This window comes from Geotrypetes seraphini, chromosome 11 (assembly GCF_902459505.1).
Source record: "Geotrypetes seraphini chromosome 11, aGeoSer1.1, whole genome shotgun sequence".
Classification (NCBI taxonomy): domain Eukaryota; kingdom Metazoa; phylum Chordata; class Amphibia; order Gymnophiona; family Dermophiidae; genus Geotrypetes; species Geotrypetes seraphini.
In genome coordinates this window covers 21,675,178-21,689,569 of record NC_047094.1, presented here as the reverse complement: position 1 = coordinate 21,689,569, position 14,392 = coordinate 21,675,178, and the positions used below count along the sequence as shown (strand labels likewise).

Genomic DNA, 14,392 nt, shown 5'->3' with positions numbered 1-14,392 from the left:
ATTTGTTGTACTAGTTTGGGCAATTTATAGGCTGTCCCTATTTGCTGTGTTCCTGTTAATAATAGACATTTAAACACATAAAAGGTGATTTCATTAAGATTACATTGACCATGCAATGTGTTTTCTTTTCTTATTATAAATATGAAAATGTAACAATTTGCTATTTCAATTTCTGCTAGAAAATATTGACTGAGAAATGCAGAATTTTAAGTTATAAAAGCTCAAAGGTACTGAATTACACTTGGCTTAAGTCTCCCTTATTTCAAGGAAATGTCAAAATAATGGTCTGATTTCGTCCAATTAATTTGATATTTTTAAACCAATAAATACATACCAAAGTATCCTTTAAAACAACTCTGCCAAGACAGCTGCTTTCCTAAATATGCTACTGTAATCTTTTATTCTCTTCCCATTAGGATAGATCACATTTTAATCCTTTTTAAGGAAAAAAAAAAAAAGACATGGAATAATTTTTAGCATTCAGGAAAGATTTAGCAATTATTTTCAGTTTGTCTCATTTTAAATATCTATGTATTTTTCTTATGTTGGGTTGTTTCTCTTCCCTGTCTAGAAAGGAGTGGTAAAAATCATAACCAAATTGACAAGAGAAATAAAATGCACTAGGGAACTGCTTGCAATAACTAATGGTAATAGTTTTCAAAAACACATTATAGCAATAAGACATACTTTTGAAATGTCTCAAATGCAAGTAACTCTTACCCTTTCGTTTATGAATGTGTTAACCCATCTAGTATATTTTTGTTTACCTGTCGTGGAAAATTCTTCAGGGTCAATCTCAAGTAATTTACTTTGGCCTAGATTCACTAAATTCACCTTTCTGATCCGATCCATGGGCGATCCGTGTCTGAGTCTTGCCGGGTGACCAATTCACTAAAGAGTTCCCATGCAAATTATCTGATTGGATGCATGCCCCACAGATTGCTGCAGAGTGATCACCGCGCAGACCATCCTGGTTGGTTCTAGATGCGATCCGCGCATGCATTTGGTCTTCAAGGTCAAAACAAAGGGGAAGGAGCGGCTGCAGTACTATGGAGCACCAATACTGAAAGCATAATAGAGAACTGAGCAGGGAAAGCAGCCACACTAGAACAGAACACGCCGTAATGCAGCCCTGCTTTAAACCCGCGGGTTAAAACCTCAGGCTTGCAGGGCTGGGATTTCAGGGCGGCAGAGAGCAGGATAGTCGGAAAGGACGTGAGCGACTGGTCCTCAACACTTGCTTCTTTTTGGATTGGCCAGTCCAGTCAGCGTTTTTTCTTCTGTTTAGTGAATCGCTGTCTTCCTACTTTGCATGCCATTTCCCCTCATTTGCATGCGCGGATCGGATCGGGTCGGAGGTTGATCGGCCAGGAGGTTAGTGAATTGGGATGGGGTCGGGAAACGCTCGCAAACTGGTCGGGACATAATTGGTGAGCTTAGTGAATCTAGCCCTTAATATCTCCTACTAAAATTTCTGCTAAAATATAAGAAGGTGCCATACTAGATCAGACCAATGGTTCATCAAGCCTAACTTTAGATGCCTAACTTTTTTTAGGTGCCAATTAAGCATTTGGCCCTAAATTCCTCTCAATAGGTTCTGGAGTGGAGGGAGTGCTTACTGACAAATGCTTGGTTTTGGCATTCTGGTTTTCCCATAATTAAAATAGAGAGTAGAACCTGGGTATGGGAGGTAAACAACATTCAAACTCTCCAGCTCCCGCAGGAACTTGCAGTGCCTTTATCCCTGCCACTATGCCAGTAGGAAAAGCTGGAACAGGGGCCTTGGTAATTGCAGAGAGCACTTCCTCTCTTCAGAATAGCCAGGTATTAACACACCTCTCCTTAAGTCTTTATTTTTCGTCAGAGCAGTAGGAGCATTCTTAATAGCCCTCCTGTCAGTTTGGGTAGCTTTGTTCTCATGGAAGAGTTTTTCCTCACGATTTTTCTCCTGTCAGTTTGTAAGTTTTATCACAACCACGACCATGACCTCTTTCCCTGGTATTTTTCCCTTACATAGGGGTTTTCATTTTCCATGGTTCACTTGGCCCTCTTAGGCCATGGGCAGCCAGTCAGGTAATTCTTTTCAAAATCAGATTACAGTATTTGGTTTTGCTACAGCTTTTTTCATGACATGTTCTAGCATAAAGCTCCCAATGTAAGAGGACCATGTCTGTCACAGACACTCATAGTGCCTGGGACCCAATCATGATTCTTTTTTCTTGTAAATGCTGTTTGCAAATGTCAAGGAGAGGCATAGAGGCCATCAAAAGCAATGCAAAATTATTTTTTTATGGTGTTGAAATGTCCAGTACATCGATATCAGCATTGAGACTGTCAGTCTTCTTGGATTCACGGACTGCACTGTACACAAGGAATGTTTTAACATTGAAGGGATCTCAACCTTGCTTGACATCAAGCATAAGCAGAAACCATTGGGATTAGGCATCTTCCAATTCTTCCCATCCCCAAAGAACAGGAAAAATTTGTATGTATTCTCTTTGGCACTGAAGGATGCCAGTACTGTATTCCCCCGATATCCTTTCCAGGAACCCCCGCGAATATGGTTTTTAGCAGGGGAGACAGGAGAGGGCAGCAAAAGAGGCAGGAGAGGGCAGCTGGAGCACCGATGAGTGAAGGAAATCACTCGCGGTATGCTCTGACCGCCTCTTCCTGCGTGTCAAAGCAGCTCCTGATTGGTGAGGCCCGACTTTAGTACAGGAAGAGGCGGCTGGAAAATACTATGAGTGATTTCCTTCACTCGCCAGCGCTCAGGCTGCCCTCTCCTGCCTGGTCATTCGCGGTCGGAAAATACCACGAATGACCAGGATCGCGGACCGCAAATTCGCGGGGGAACACTGTACAGTGCTTGGCCTCTGCCTGAAGAAACATTGACATTACTTCTATTAAAGAGGTGTGTCAAGGGGCCAGTTGGGTTTTCCACAATGGAATATGCATGATATCGATTTTCACGTACTGCAGATAGATCTCATGCATATTCGTTGTGAAAATCTTTATAAACCTTGAAAACTATGGTTGACCACACTGCCATAAACATTCCACCCAGCTGTTTTTCTTTTGATCCAAACCACACTTTTAAATTGGCTAGCAGAATGTATTTCTTTTTGTTATGTTCCAGCTGGGCTGGCTTTTGAGGGTCATGACATGACTTACAATGTCAGAGTGATGGCTTGAGATCAGCCTCTATAGAGAAATTTGCAGAGCTGCAATGTAGTCTTTAGTCCATGAGTTCACATCTCACTACTGTTTGAAACAGGACTCCAGACACAACATTTGATTTGGTCAGACAATCCTTCAGAATCTATTTGGGATCTGTAATCTTAACTCCAGTCACAGGCTCATATCTTTCTGTTCTAATCTGCTTAAAAAATATAAGAACATAAAAAAGCCATACTGGGTCAGACCAGTGGTTCATTAAACCCAGCATCCTGTCTCTAACTATGACAATCCAGGTCATAGGTACCCAGCAGAATCTCAAGGAAGATCTAATCCTTCTTGTTCATACCTGAAGAGATAGAAATGTTGCAGTGAGAGATGTGTTCTTGTTCAGAACCCTGCCTGCTGGAGGCCTTATTTTCCATTTCTTATTTGAGGCTGCCTAGTAGCTAGAGTTTCTCACCTGTAACAATATGATTATCTCTACTTGTCCTTGGAGAAAACAAAGATACTTGTAGTAGGTGTTCTCTGTGGACAGCAGAATGAATATTTTTGCATTCCTGTCCTACTTCACATAGAATTGAATTCTGTCATATATATACAGATATAGATATAGATTGACAGTGTTCTCCCCAGAAATTTTTTCCAGCTGGGTGGCATGAAAAAGTAGTTGGGTGGGGCGCAATGGGGAAATTTGGTGGTGGGGAAAATTAACCCCCTCTTTTACTAAGGTGCGCTAACATTTTTAGTACGCGCAAACTCCCGCGCTACACGGGAAAACTAACGCCAGCTCAATGCTGGCATTAGCGTCTAGCGTGTGTGGTAATTCTGTGCGCGCTAAGCACACGCTAAAACCATTTTCGCAACTTAGTAAAAGGAGCCCTAAATGTGTACTATTTTTATTAGTTAATTATTATTATTTTTCAATGCTCAATATGACTTCCTTTTTTAAGGTTTGACACTTGTGCCAGAATATTTTTACTTAATTTAAGAAGCATCCAGTGCTAGAAGGGAATAATTAGATATTTGCCCTCTTTCAAATGGTATAGAGGTTTAAAAAAGGGAAATGCGTTAATGAAGTCATTAGGTTCAATTTATCCATTTATTTCTGCATTAATTTAAACAACTAAAAAAAAAAAAGATAAATATAGCTCATCCAGTCATACAAGAATGGCTCTACAGAAGGAGTACCCACACTTTTTGGGCTTGCGAGCTACTTTTAAAATAACCAAGTCAAAATGATCTACCAACAATAAAATTTTAAAAAACACAAAGCACACTGTACGCAGAGAAAATGTTAATTATCATTTATATTCCGCGAGTTTTCAAAGAGATCAAGGCAGATGACTTTATGCAATGTCACCTCAGGAACAACTGTACAAAAATAAACAAATATACCCCCTCCCTTTTTACTTTACTAAACCACAATAGCGGTTTTTAGCGCAGGGAGATGTGCTGAATGCCCTGCGCTGCTCTCGATGCTCATAGGCTCCCTGCGCTAAAAACTGCTATTGCGGTTTAGTAAAAGTGGGTCATAGTGCAAAATATAGACAGCAGATATAAATTCTCAAAATGAACATATTTTGATCACTAAATTGAAAATAAAATCATTTTTCCTACCTTTTTGTCTGGTGATTTTATGAGTCTCTGGTTGCACTTCCTTCTTCTGACTGTAAATGCAATATTTCTTTCTTTCTGCCACTTCCCTTTTCTTTCTGTCTCTCTTTCTTTCTCTCTCCCCCCTGACTGCCTGTTTCTCTCTCCCCCTGCCCCCTCTTTATTTCTGCCTTTATTTCTCTCTCTCTCTCCCCCCCTGCCTGTCTTTCTTTCTCTGTCCCCCACAAGCCACCACGCCGATTTCTCCCTGCTGCTTCCCTGAGCTAGGCCAGGCACGTACAAGTGCCGGATTCACAAGACTTTACCTCTGACATCAATTCTAACGTCGAAGAGGAAGTTCCAGGCCAGCCAGGCAGCGATTGGCTGGCCCAGAACTACCTCACCGACGTCAGATATGACTTCAGAGGTGAAGTCTTGTGAGTCTGGCGCTTCTATGCGCCTGGCCTGGCTCGGTGAGGCAGGAAGAAAAAGATTGCAAAGGCAACGCAGTCGACTCACATTGCCTTTGTGATCTACTGGTTGATCACGATCGACCATTTGGGCACCCCTGCTGTTATGGTATCCTGTCCTGACCTGAGGAAAGGGGTTTAATCCCAAAAAAACTGCCTTATTTCAATTTCCTATTTATAAACTTTAATTAATACAGTTACAATACTACTTGATTCTACGTAAAGCAACAAAAACATTTTTTCTACCTTTTGTTGTTTCTGCTTTAATTATCTTTTCGCTCTCTTCTTTCTATTCAGCGTTTGTCCTCGTTCCCTTCCATACAACATCTGTCCTCTCTTTGCCCCTTCCACCCAGGCTCTGCCCTCTCTCTCTCTACCCCTTCCATCTACTGTCCACCTTCTCTCTGCCCCTTGCATTCTCTGACCACCCTCTCTGCCCTTTCTATCCAGTGTCCGCCCTTTCTCTGTTCTATATGGTATCTTCCCTCTTTCTATGTCCCTTCAATAAACTGTATATCTTGTGCCCTTTCTCTCCTTTGTACATGATTCATTTCAGCTTCACCCCTCCCCTATGCTCTGGCATCTCTCTCTTCTCCTTTCCTTCCTTCCTTCCCACTCCACTCCTGGCATCTCTATCTCCTTCCCTCCTCCCCCTCCCCCATATGCGCTGACATCTCTCCCCCCCCCATGGTCTGGTAGCTCCTTTCCTTTCCCTCCCTCCCATGGTCTTGGCATCTCTTGCCTCTCCTCTCCCTTCCCTAGTCTTCCTTCTCCCCTCCCCCTCCCCAATTGGGTGCTGCTGCCGCACTTTTCTTCCCCTCTCCAATTGGGTTCAGCAGCAGCAGCACTTCTCTTCCCCCCCCAATTGGGAGTACCAGCTTTTCTCTTCCCCCTCCCCCCCAAAAAATTGGGTGCAGCAGCAACATTTCTCTTCCCTTCCCCCCAAAATGGGTGCAGCAGCAGAATATTTTTCTTCCCCTCCCCTCTCCTATTCAGTGCAGCAACAGCATTTCTCTTCCCATCCCTCCCAGCTCACAAACCCGGTAGTCGCTAGGCAAGTTGTAAGCTTCCCTCCATTGCTGACCTATCTTTCATAGATCAGCGATGGAGGGAAGCTTACAACTTACTGCTTTTACTTGCTTCGGGCCTTCCTCTTTGCCAGGTCCTGCCTACTTTCTGTTTCCGTGAAGGCAGAACCCGGCAGCGAGGAAGGCCCGAAGCAAGTAAAAGCAGTAAGTTGTAAGCTTCCCTCCGGGGCTCTGTGTGCGTGCCGGCTTCCCTTCTCTCTGAAACCGGAAGTTGCGTCCCGTGAGGGGGAGGGAAGAGAAGGGAAGCCGGCACGCACACAGAGCCCCGGAGGGAAGCTTACAACTTACTGCCTTTACTTGCTTCAGGCCTTCCTCGCTGCCAGGTCCTGCCTTCACGGAAACAGAAATTAGGCAGGACCCTGCAACAGGAAGGCCCGAAGCATGCTGGCAAAATTTTAAAAAAAGGCAAACTTTTCGGCGGAGTCAGCCCAGAAAGGAGCATTGGCGGCAGCAGAAGGATTCACTGGGCGGTCATCTAAATTAGCTGGGCAATGCGCCCGGCTTAAAGACTCTGGGGAGAACACTGGATTGACATGGTCCTGCATGATGGCGATATGAATACACATGTGAGTATGGTGCAGTGCTGCCAAAAGCCTGGCAGTGTTCCTGCATGAGCTGCATCAAGATTATGTCCCATATGTAAGAATATTCATCTTTATGTGCGCAGAGATCACCTGCTAAAGGGGGAGTAACTTTGTTCTCCCTCCCTTCTCTTCCCCCCTCCTAACAGCATTTCTTCTGCTCCTGGAAAATGTAATTTGGAGATCAAACTGGTGAAGATAGTTCACAGCATTTGCGACCTGACTCTCTGGGCTGGCCTGTGCACATATGAAAGTATAATGTTTATGATCAGCAAACATCCTAGAGTGGTGATGGTTCCTTATTTTATTCAGAAGAAAAATGCTTCCAGTTGCAAAACTACTATTTTCCTATTTAATTTATTTAAAAACACTTATTAGCTGCTCAGTCCATAGTTCTGAGCACAGTACAGTAAAACATGCATAGTATTTTTGTTTTGTGGAAAGTAACCTGCTGCAAACTGACAGATATTCTTTCAGTGGAGGTTTTTCTTGCAAATTACATTTTAAATTGTATTGTTTTGGTCTGATTTAACCTGATAATATTTGTTCTCAGGTACAAGAGATCATGCAGTTGCTAGCTGTGGTTCAGAATATGTGTGGTTTCCTAGATCTTTACAGACAACACATTGATCAGCTTATGGAGTGGGTGTCAATAACAAAGCATCATTGGACCAATTATTCCATAGAGCATTTACAGTTTCAGATTATTGTCATTGAGTCAGGTAAGATTATCTTAGATTTCAATAGACCTGAAAGAATGGTTGGGGGTTTCTTGTAAAAAGTTTGGCAGAAGCCAGAATGCAGTAGTAGTGTCTTCCCTTCCCCCAGTAAGAAAATTAAATCTGATGACATAATTCTCTGTGTGATACCAAGTTAGATATCTTGGTGTAACATTTGCTAAATGCCTGATGATTAAGGCTTATATATAGTTATTACTTTGTGTTTCCTTCTAAATTTATATCTTTTGAAACTTTTTTTTTGTTTGGAGCCTGTAGGTTTTTCAGCACTATTCATTTACTTGTTCTTATACTCATAGGCTGCTGTATCTTGATTTTTTCAAGATCTACAGGTTACTGTTAAACCTTTTCAAATAAGCCAAAATATTGTTGTATGCTTAATTACAGGAAGTAAAAATAAACGATGCAGTTACTTCTGTTCTTGTAGAACTACACTGGCTTCTGCTGGAGTGGTGGATTCATTTTTATGTTGTGATGCTAATATTTATAGCATTTAAAACATCTGCCCAATTGTTTTTAACTTAACCTTTTGCATTTTATTATCTCACTCATGTTATATGTATGCTTTCAAGATCAGGGCTTGTTGGTTATGATTTATAGGGTATTAGCCATAGTTAGTGTTAAGCTCCACAATGAATTACCATAGAAAACAGGTGAAAGCAAGGTGTTTCAACATAAAAACAGAAAAAACTATTAACACAGTAGAAGTATTCAGGAACGATTACCCCCCCCACCCTATGCTATAGTGTTTAATTTGCTGAACAAGTATCCAGTATCAGTAATAAAGAAATAAAGTACTATTTGTGAAGATAAGGATCAGTTGTTTTTAATTCATTCTACAGCAAGGAAAAAGCGGCAGCCTGATCAACTGAACAAATATGTATTTTGCTGGATTGCTCTTTCAACTAAAGGTCTGCAGGGAAAGCGGATCGCATGGACCCTGAGGGGAGTCCCCCCAGGTCCATGGGACTCCCATGGGGATTCCCCCCCCCCACCCAGATCCATGGGACTCCCATGGGGATGAATGCTGGTTCTCCGGTGTTCCCACGGAAATAGTAACATAGTAAATAACGGCAGATAAAGACCTGAATGGTCCATCCAGTCTGCCCATTAGTTATACCGATTAAAAATACAAGATTAAAGTCCACCTGGTATTGTCCTAGATTCCAAATGCTGAAGGTGCCATCCAAGCTCACTCCAGTCTATCCAACCATACTGTTTGCAGGATATCTACCATAAAGTATGGCCATCTAAAACTGAATATGGTTAAAACCAAACTCCTTATTTTTCCACCTAAACCCATTTTCTTCCTCCCACCATTCTCTATTTCTGTGGATAACACTCTCCTCCTCCCTGTCTTGTCAGCTCACAACCTCACGGTAATCTTTGACTCCTCTCTCTCCGCTCAGATCCAACAAACCAATAAAACCTGTCGCTTCTCTATAATATTTCCGAACTCTGACCTCTCCAAGCACTCTACCAAAACCCTTAGCCATTGAATATTAAATGTACAGTGCTGCATATGCTTTTCAACACTATAGAAATGATGAATACTCATAGTAGTAGTAGTTTAAGCACAGTTAGATCAGGCTGTTAAACCAAAATTGGAGAGGGGTGCACAAAAATGCTTGGTGTATATACACAGTGATTTTGTGGTAAATGTGACTCTTGCAAATGCCTGGACAAAAAAATGGAAGTGTCAGAACTCATCAACAATTTTAATGTAGCCCCTAATGAGTTTCACACATATTACTAGTATATGAAATTTTTGCAAGGCTCATATTTGGGTACAGAAGAACAGACGCAAATGTGTTTATTTGGACACGGACACATTTGTTATTTCCCATCTGTCTTTAAAACTTGCAAAAGCTACTTTATTTTAGATGTCCTCTTCTATGATTCTTGGGTATTTTTCTACTTTTCACATACATAATTGGGATTTAAAAGATCTCGTATCTAACTTCATATTTTATAAAGCTATCATTTTTATGTCTCTTTTTTTGCATAGCATATCATATTTACAAGATTTGGTGTTCAGTTTTAGTTCTTACTAGTTTTTTCTTTTTTAAATGCCAAAACATAGCCAGGTCAGATTTGTTGAATCTATAATAAACAGGTTTCATACTCATTGTATTGACTCTTGTCGTTTTCCTAACCCATTTCATTGGCCAACTTCTCTCCTGTTTTTTCTGTTGGTGATCTATGGAGAGTTTCTTTTTCTGTTTGGTTTCAACTATTTTTTTTTATACAGTATGTTTTCAATTTGTTTTCTAGGTCCAGTAATAGGTGAAGCCCTTCATCATTTATTTCCTATCCTAAAGACCTGTCTTCAGCCAACCCAAGAACCACAGATGCGCTTAAAGATTTTCACTATGCTATCAAAATTATTGCTGAGAGCCAATGAAACAGTTAACTCACAGGGGTAGGTACAACTCAGCCTTCCAAAACAGTGAACAATGTAAATTATGGAAAGCACTAATGTATATGAAGATGAACAACATGAAAATTTCTCATCTTTATTGAAATAGCCATGTCCAAGTATGGTACAGTAAGTTCTGTGCAGTCAAAGGCTGGATAAGGCAATATTTTGATTCCTTTTCATGACTAATGATAAAGTAAATCTGTCACTCCAAGATATTTCTTGTTACCATCCTAATTACTGAAACATTAGACATATTGTTTCAGATAAGTTTTAACAGGTTTTAATCATTTTTAGACAATTCTCTTGTATGTCAAACCTTTGACCTGTTGTTCACCAAGCGACTGCTCCATAATAAATACAGAATAGTATATGTGTTCGGTACATGTTGATTGGATATGCTAATTTGGAGCTTATATTTAAGGTCCATTATTCATTTTAAAATCATGCAGAAGAGGCTTGTACAGGTTTGCATAGGGAAAACTCTTGCAGATTAAAAAAAAAATGGTTTTGAGATAACCCAGTTGCTCAAGTGGTTTAATCCTATGACTACTAATTCTGTGTCGGGTCTTTTGCTTTCTGGGTTAACTAGGGTCATGATCCTCACATAAGGCTGACACCTGATGGTTAGATTCAGGGTCCATGATTACAAGCTTTTCAGAATAAGCTCTTGTGCATGACATCCAGTCTAAGACCACAGCTACAATTACAGGACTAGATGGTTGGAGAAGGGATATAAAATAGAGTAAAAATGTGCAAGTAGTTTATTCAAAAACTTGTGGTCCATCTAAACCTAGGTGGGTTCCAAAATATACATAGTTACAAACAAAGGCTGAAGAACATATTGCTCGATATTCAGACAATGAAAGAGAGTCATCGTCTGTCTCCCACAGTCCGCGGCAGAACTGGAAATTCACTGCCGACGCCATATCCGGCAACTGGCATTGAATTTCTGGGATTTTTTTTTTTTTGGGGGGGGAGGGGGCAGCTGAGATATAGCAGCTAAAGTCCTAGTGCCTCAGGATCCTGTCATCTATTAGCCAGGTAAGATAACTAGCTAGCCAACCATCTAAGATTGGACCCAGACCAATGGGTCATGTACATGCTAGAGTTTTCCTGCCCATTTGAGTTCTTCTTTTGTATCTTCACCCTGGAGTGCTCTGGCTATTCGGGTTACAGAGCAGAGCATTCCAGAAGACTTGCTGCTCTTGGGACCTGTGTTCCCTGTACCCAAAGAAGAGTATTCCATCTACTTGTAGTACCAAAGAAGGAAAGCTTTACTGGACTTTGTATCTAAAGAATGGTAATATGTAGAAATAAAACAAAAACATAAAGGAAAAAAATACCTTTTTTATTGGACTAATTTAATGTAGTTTATCAGTGTTCTCCCTAGCGTGTTTTAGCCGGGCGCTGCGCCCAGCTAATTTAGGTGAGCGCCCGGCTGTCATTTTGCAACCGCACTACCAGCATCAAAGCCGCGCTCCAATCCTCTTCCCTGTCCTTACTCCAGGGGTGTTCAGCCCGACAAGAAGTTTTGTGCGGCCCAGCTTCTCTCTCCCTCCGGCGGGTAGTTTTCTGGCCGGCTCCCTTCTGCAGTCGACTGTGGGTGGCCTCGGCTCCTCGCGCGTGATCTGTGGCTGTGTCAAAAGCGTTCCCTCTGACGTCACGACGTCAGAGAGAAGGCTACCGAATCGGCCATGAATTGCGCACGAGGAGCCGACGCCACCCGCAGCCGACTGCAGAAGGGAGCCGGCCAGAAAACTACCGCTGGAGGGAGAGAGAAGCTGGGCCGCACAAAACTCCTTGTCGGGCTATGGGTTGGACACCCCTGGAGTAGAGACAGGGAAGAGGATTAGTGCGCGGCTTGCAAAAAAAATGTGTCCCAAGAACCAAAGTGGCTGTAGGAGTCCTGAGACTCTAACTGGAGTTTCTGAATTATTAATTGGTGAGTATTTTGGGGCATTTCATATATGTGGTCTTGAATAAACTCAGAACTTTGTATAAGGGATTGAAACCTTCATATACAGTACAAAATGTGAACAGACCAAAATAACTTGACCCATTTCTTTAAATTTATTTCTAATTTCTGCACTGGCAGCTATGACTGTTTGAATGACAATCACTGTATCCAAAAGGAAGAAGATTAAAAATTATTCCCAGAGAATAGTTCCTCATGTAGAGGGATAAAAGTTCACTGCACACAGCTGGTGGAAATGCCCAAAACCAGGTGCTCTAGAGCAGTGATTCCCAACCCTGTCCTGGAGGAACACCAGGCCAATCGGGTTTTCAGGCTAGCCCTAATGAATATGCATGAGAGAGATTTGCATATGATGGAAGTGATAGGCATGCAAATTTGCTTCATGCATATTCATTAGGGCTAGCCTGAAAACCCAATTGGCCTGGTGTTCCTCCAGGACAGGGTTGGGAACCACTGCTCTAGAGCAGTGTTCTTCAACCGCCAGTCCGTGGTCCGGTGCCAGTCCGCAGAAATTTTTTGCTGGTTCACAGGGCCGGCACGTCCATCGGGCCCTAGACAGCGTTCTTCAGCCGCCAGTCCACGGTGCGATCAACGCGGCATCTTTGGTCCAGCTTCCTGAGTGCTGTAGTGCACAAAGCCATGGGAAAAAGCTTCTCCATGCGGCCTGCGCTTGAACCGGAAGCCTTCTCTGACATTGCAACGTCAGAGGGAAGGCTTCCAGATGAGGCGCGTGACGCATGCGAGGAGTTGCTGCCCACAGCTTTGTGCAATGCAGCACTTTTAAAAGCTAAAGGTAAATATAATGAAATTTCTTCAAAAATTATTAGAAAAGATTTATTTGTACAGCAAGCTTTGTATTATGGAAATTCGAATAAGGCAGGAAGAATGCTAGCAAATTATCTTAAAGCGAAAAAAAGAAAAACAAAAATAATTGCTATTCAAAATGAGAATGGTGAAATTTTATCTCAAATTGATCCCATTATAAAACAATTTTTAAAATATTATAAAGATTTGTATTCTTCTGAGCCTTATTCGAAAAAGGAAAAGGATGGTTTAGATTTTTTAAAGTTAATAAAAGGACCAAAAATTCCTGAACATATAAAACGAAGTTTAGAAGAACCAATATCCTTAAAAGAATTAGATACAGCTTTGAAATCCCTTAGGGTTGGATCCGCTCCAGGTAGAGATGGTTATACAGTGGAGTTTTATAAATCATTTCAAAACATTATAATGCCCTATTTATTAAAACTATATTGGACACAACTAAATAAAGATTGTATTACAGGTACTATGGCTGAATCAATAACTATAGTTTTACCTAAGCCAAATAAAGATCCCACTTTGGTTTCAAATTATAGACCAATTTCTTTAATAAATGTGGATGGAAAAATTTTAACTAAGGCATTAGCATTAAGATTGGCTAAAGCTCTCCCTGCTATCTGCTTTTACCACATCCTCTGGCAATGTGTTCCAGGCTTCCCTAGTTTTCAGCCTGGTACTCTAACCACTAGGCTACATTTTTCTTGACTCGCTCTTAGGAATTCACTCCATCCGGTCAAAAGAGAATGAGCAAGTTCTTTTCTCTCTTAATAAACATTCGCTCTCTATTGCACAATGCATGGAGGAGCTGATCTTCATATGTTTCTATTAATTCAGAAGCACACTTGGAAATTAGATTTGAAGCACCAAGTCAAAAACCTGTGTAATCCTTTAGCATGTTAGCTCTGTGAACGGAAATCAGTTTTCTCACATTCTCGCGTGCAAAGTACTTAGTAACCAACTGTCACATTTTCAGTAAGCACATTACTGAATCTTAATGTACCTATTAAAATATCATCAAGAGGAACACAGTGCCTACTGAAAGTTCTTTCGTGTTTAGATTACAAAAGCACAAATGGAAAAATAAACTTCAGATGATTACAATTCACTTTGTATTCTTCATGCTGTACATTGATGAGTGACTTCAACACATTCTCATGTTGTATAATTGTGTGTTTATATATTGAATTATAACTTATAATGGAGGTGGCATTAATAGGAGCAATACAGGAAAGCAGAAAATGTCCAGTATTAAACTGATATGCCTTTCTTGTCTTGGATGCTTGCTAATATTCTTCATAATGAGAACACTTTTTCATTACCATAAAAAACAAAGGCCTAGAATAGCAAATTTTTGAGCGTGGGTAGAAGCTGGTGTGCCTCAAGGTTCAGTTCTTGAGCCTGTTCTGTTTAACATTTCTGTAAGCAGTATTGCTGAATAGCATAGAGTAGACCCCCCCTGATGGTGTAAATAACATGAGGAAGGACCCAGTAAAGCTTGAAAAATGGTCTGAAATTTGGCAGCTAAGA

At 41.2% G+C, this 14,392-nt stretch overlaps 1 protein-coding gene across 1 annotated transcript in view; it reads left to right on the top strand.

Annotated features, from left to right (window-relative positions):
• DNAAF5 (dynein axonemal assembly factor 5) overlaps window positions 1-14,392 on the top strand; it is a 101,951-nt gene that overhangs the window by 57,800 nt on the left and 29,759 nt on the right. The window contains exons 8-9 of the mRNA XM_033963761.1: window positions 7,463-7,631; window positions 9,921-10,068. Of these exons, the coding sequence (XP_033819652.1) occupies window positions 7,463-7,631; window positions 9,921-10,068 (317 nt within the window). The remainder of the gene's footprint in view (window positions 1-7,462; window positions 7,632-9,920; window positions 10,069-14,392) is intronic.